The sequence below is a fragment of the Oratosquilla oratoria genome, chromosome 29 (genome assembly GCF_046742065.1).
Source record: "Oratosquilla oratoria isolate Oo_2021 chromosome 29, ASM4674206v1, whole genome shotgun sequence".
NCBI lineage: Eukaryota > Metazoa > Arthropoda > Malacostraca > Stomatopoda > Squillidae > Oratosquilla > Oratosquilla oratoria.
Window position 1 is genome coordinate 34,943,951 of NC_134805.1, and position 5,623 is coordinate 34,949,573.

The window sequence follows — 5,623 nt, forward strand, 5'->3', positions numbered from 1 at the left end:
CGGATCAGAGTCGCAGAATATTCCTTTATGACTGGGGGTGTCCAGTCTCCTTAAAAACCTCCTTTATCGCCTCCTTTAGAATCCTGTGTTGGGGGACAGGAACATCGCCACTGTGTTCCATTTACGTGGAAATGTTGAGGAACGAGGGGACTAGGGATCCTCCTTTGTTGTATCTTTGGCGGAGAATTGTGGGGAAGAATGTGTTTTGATCCGGCTAACTTTCTATCATGGTCAATTGAGGCCTTTCCATATGTGATGTTAACATGTTTATCTCTTTCCTAAATTATATAGAATGATTTGTCGACTATAAATTCGGAAATATAAGAAAGAAGAAGGCTGCAAGAGACTATAAGGCCTACACTAGGTAGTTCCATGTCCATTACCACCTATAATTCCCACCCTTAAAGTTATCTAACCTTTTCTTAAAACAACCGAGTTTCAGCTCTCACTACATGGTTACTAATTCTATTCCATTCGTTGACCACTCCACTATTAAACCAATTCTTGCCAATTTCGTGCTTAAATCTAAATTTGTCCAATTCAAATCCATTACTGCGAGTCTTACTATGATGACCTTGTCTGCATCACCCGTGAACGCCTCTATTACATCACTCCGCACTCCGCGTCTTTCTAGAGAGTGTAAATTAAAGTGCCTCAGCCTGTCCTCGTAAGGTGAATATCTGAACCCATGTATCATTTTGGTCATTCTCCTCTGTACTGATTCTAGTGAATTTATGCCCATTCTGTAGGACGGAGACTAAAACTGTACCGCATGGTCAAAGCTGGGTATAATTAACGCCAGATAGAGTTTGGTAAATACCTCTGCCCTTTTATTCGTAACCGTCTTAGCAATGAAACCTAATGGTCTATTAACTCTACTCCTGGCGCTAATGCACTGTTTCCTGGATTTAGGGTCAGGATTCACTAGCACTCCCAAGTCTCGCACTCGGTTTTCTCTAAAAAGGTGTTATCTAAACTATATCTCCTTTGGTACTCAGGGATAAGTCCCACTGGGATGAATAGAATAGCCTGACGGCAGCCATAATAGAAGGTACAGTGCCAACTGGTACTGTTTTCCTTCGTTTTTCCAAATACTACCAGACACTCATACTCCGATTTTTTTTTTCAAAATACCACCGGACGCTCACACCCGGTACTTTTTTTTTCAAATGCTACCAGACACTCATACTCCTTTTCTTCTTGCAGGTCAGATGAACCCCGGATTCGTCGGGGATGCCGGAAGCATGGCTGGCTCCCGGAAATCGCTCAACCTGCAGCCGGTGATGCTGATGCCCCATCCAGACCATGACAGCTATTCCGAGTTCTCCCACCACACCGCCCGGTCCAAGAACTCGGCCTACAGGGCCCAGTACGCCTCGTCCGTCCAGAACTTCCAGCTCTGAAGAGAGAGTCTGCATCTTCCCCACCCAAGAAGAGAACTCACTAAAGAGAAGGAGCGTATGGAGGTCAAGGAGGAGGTTTGAGAAGGTGTGAAAGTGGAGACTTGGACTGTAAGGAGTTGTAGTGGGTGGAGGTTAAGTTAAATGGTTATTGGTAGTGGAGGTTCTGGCAGTGTTTTTTTTTTTTTTCTTTTAAGAAGAAGAATGGTCCAAATGTCGAAAAAAGTAGAAAGTTGAATGTATCTATGAAGAAAAGCTTTTTATACAGAGTACATAGAGAGCTATTATATTTGTAGTAGATTTTTTTAGCTTCTTTTTGTGCACAGAATCTTGTAGACATAGAGAGAAATTTGGCAACGAAAGATGCTCAGGTTATCCAAAAATGAAAATACAATGAATTATAAGTCTCATTAAAGAAAAAGGACGGAATCATTGGGATTGGAATTTTGTGACGAAATTTCCTGTTTCGTTTTCACATCGAACGCATTCCGTTTTCTATGACGAACAAAAGAAGGATTCTAAGAATAAAACTTTTTTTTATATCTGGCATAGACAACCGTCAGTTTTGTTAGAAGTCTCGGAAAAGAATTGTTGAAACTAGAAATAATTCGAGAGATTTTTAAGATAAAATATTGGACTAGTAGTCGTGACTCAGGTGTGTGTCCGTATATAGACGATATAATAGTGAACAGTGCCTTAAACAACATGTTTAGCCTTGTCCCATTGCTTAACATCGTTCAAATTCCCATAATACATCGTTCTTCGTTGTCTTTCCCTCAGTCTTATTCACTAGAACATAAAAAGCTTGCGTTTATCGTCATCGCTTTGCAACTAAGTATAAAGTACTTCTATGAAATTGTAGAAATGACTCTATTTCAGTGTTCCTATGCTTAAGAGGCACATTGTTAGAAAGCAAGTGCTTGGTGTCTCAATTCTAAGAAACAGCTGATGAAGTCTTTGAACAAAATCGACTCGAAGCTAAATTCATACTCATGCCTCTGTTCACCACGTAAAGTTTTCTGTAGTAGTGGAGAGTACATACACACATACACACACACACACGCACACACACACACACACACACACACACACACACACACACACACACACACACACACACACACACACACACACACATATATATATATATATATATATATATATATATATATGTATACACACACACACACACACACAGCTACATATTTCTTATGTATCATGGTTCAGTTTTTGTGTCTGACATATGTGAAAAGGCTAGTAATGATGTTAAACAAAAACCCTTAAACTTCATATCCTAAACTAGATCTCCAAGTTGTTTCATTAACTCACCACAGACGTGGACCATCATGTTCAGAAAATAATTTCTAACATAATACCTTCAACATCGTGACATACTTGACATATTTTGATCTGGCTAAGTGATTTAATTAGCTGAGAGTGAGCGACCCCCAGGTTGAGAGGTGACCTGATCCGTTGTGACCTCTTTTCGGATGATTCAGGACTAAAATATATCAACTGTGTCACTCTAATGAAGAAGTTATGTTATTGCCAATATTTTATCTAACGCTAGGTGGTGATGTTGTATAAGTTCATTGTTTTCCTTTCAGTATGAAGTGAGAAAAAAAGAAAATATTAATTGCAAGTAACAATAATATGCGCATATATATATATATGTTTATATATATATATATATATATATATATATATATATATGTATATGTATATATATGTATGTATATATATGTATATATATATACATATATATATATACATATACAAATACATATACATACATATATTTCATATATATATATACATATATATATATGTATATATATATATATATAGGTACGATATTTTAGATAATTAGTGTTTCCATATTCTGTACATACAAATGCTCATTCCAAATATGCTTAATATACTCTTCCATTCATAATATCTAATATTTATAAAATTAGCCTATCTTGTCATAGTAGCTGATCATTCTAGAGAAAGTCTTACTCCGCAACTGTATCTAGATATCTAGCAAGTCATGGTGTTTCTAGAACTCATGTGTGTATTGCTCGTGGTCTGCTAACCTCCTTACATTAAACTGATTTAATAATGTTAACTACATCAACATGTGTTGATGTGGCCGTTGGGCTCCGATCTCGCCTCTTTACAAGGAAGGCTTCAAGTTTGATCCCCCATAGGTTACTGATGACTGCCACTTGCTCGAGCACATGTCTTTGGCCAGAGCTAAACCTTTCATCAACAAAGAGTAGCTAGTTGTATCTAGTGCAGGCTATGCTAATTCATGTATCTAGTTTTTGTTTGGTATAGGCCATACTAATTCATCTCAAACCATGTGTAGAATACTGTAGGCTATGTGTAAGTCTGTTCATCAAAACCTGGCATCTAAGCCCCGCCTACTTTATGTCACGCCGAGGAGTGTAATTGGTCGCATATGACACTATCTTTATGTCAAATTTATTTTGAAAATTTGCAGATACTTGCTACACATAATTAATGCCAATATAATGAGAATAAATGAGAAAGAAAATAAAAAATGGAAAATAAATAAAAAGGATCTAAGTATTTCTGTTTTATGAGATATGGTCTCCACCAATCAAGAGTTGAGGATTGTTGAGTGGGTGGAGCCTAAGTGCCAGGTACAATTGAACAGACCATAGTTCTCGTATCTTTCTGTATTTAGTATGTTCTGTACTAATGAGAAGTTTTCATCTGTGTATAGTACTGTCTTTATTGCACACTGTTCAGCTATGTTGAACAGGCTGCTTTCTCGTGTACCAGCAGTACTTTTATGAGTAACAATTGTGTACATGTAACGTTTTTGTGTACATGAGTACTTGCATTTCAGTGATTACTACCTGATTGTATGACAAATGGTTTTCAAAGAAGAGTGAAGTGATTATGAAATTTTGAGTTTCATTGACTTTAGAATTATATAAGGACATGCTATTCAAACTACAAATATAGATTTCATTGGTGAGTATATAATACATCTATATAGTAGTTATTCTATAAATTAATTATTTTCTTAAATGGAATTTGATAAACTTGGGGCTCCAAACACCTGACTGGGTATAAGAAGACTTAGAAGCGACTGCACTCCACAGTCTTTCTGATTTTGGTTATGATTATACATACATACATATACCAAGGCTTTTTCCCCCCTTACAAGGGAGGTAGCCAAAAAGGAAAAGGCATAAAATCATTCCCACCCATTCCATTCCTGAATACACTCCACACCCCTCCACCCTCCCTCTCATCTTAGCACTGCCCTGGGTAAGAAGCAGCGTCGCAAGACACAGCACGTCCACAGCAAGTCCGCTTCATTAAATCGGCGACCCCCCCTCTCCGTCCCCTTATTGTAAAAAGGATAAGACGGGGAGAAATCCCTTCGGACTGCGTCAAATTTTGCTCACACATACTACCTCACCCCCCCATCCCCCCGCCCATTCCACCTCATGCATCACAAACATCATCCATATACAACCACTCTCCATTCACCCCTGTCTTCTGTCCTCTCCCGTCCTTCCTCAACAGACATTCCCCTCTTCCCCAAAGCCCCCTTCACCCCATCCATCCACCTCATCCTAGGACGTCCTTTCATGTTCACTCCCTCCACATCTGCCTTCCATACCTCTTTTACTAGTCTTTCTTCACTCAATGTTTCCATGTGTCCAAACCATCCCAATGCTCGTTCATCAACCCTATCTCCCAACCCCCTTTCCACCCGTTCTCCTCCTCACCTCCTCATTTCTCACTCTATCCAGCCTACTAACCCCCATCATACTTGTCAGACACATCATCTCAAACACATTCAAACTCCTTCTCTCTTCCTCTCTTATGTTCCATGTTTCTGCCCCATACAGTGCTGTTGGCACAATCACTCCTTCATATAGTCTCCTCTTAGCATCCATTCCCAAATGTCTATTCCTCATTACACTTTTTAAACCACCAAGGCATTTACTCGCTTCTCTCAATCTACATTCTACCTCCACCTTCACTCCACCTTTTCGTGCCACATTTGCACCCAAGTATCTAAAACTATCCACTTCCTCCAGTCGCTCTCCCTTAATGCTCACTTCCAGACTACTGCCATTTTCACCCCTTGTACATCTCATCACCTTACTTTTACCCACATTTATCTTCAGCTTTCTTCTATCACACACTCTCCTAAACTCTGTCACCAACTTCCTCAATCCCTCCTCCGATCC

At 39.1% G+C, this 5,623-nt stretch overlaps 1 protein-coding gene across 3 annotated transcripts in view; it reads left to right on the top strand.

Annotated features, from left to right (window-relative positions):
- LOC143040712 (LHFPL tetraspan subfamily member 3 protein-like) overlaps positions 1-2,527 on the top strand; it is a 54,654-nt gene extending 52,127 nt beyond the window's left edge. For all 3 annotated transcript variants that reach the window (XM_076212063.1, XM_076212061.1, XM_076212064.1), the window contains exon 5: positions 1,207-2,527. In XM_076212063.1, the coding sequence (XP_076068178.1) occupies positions 1,207-1,403 (197 nt within the window). In that variant the 3' untranslated portion in view covers positions 1,404-2,527. The remainder of the gene's footprint in view (positions 1-1,206) is intronic.
- Positions 2,528-5,623: the final 3,096 nt, after the last annotated feature.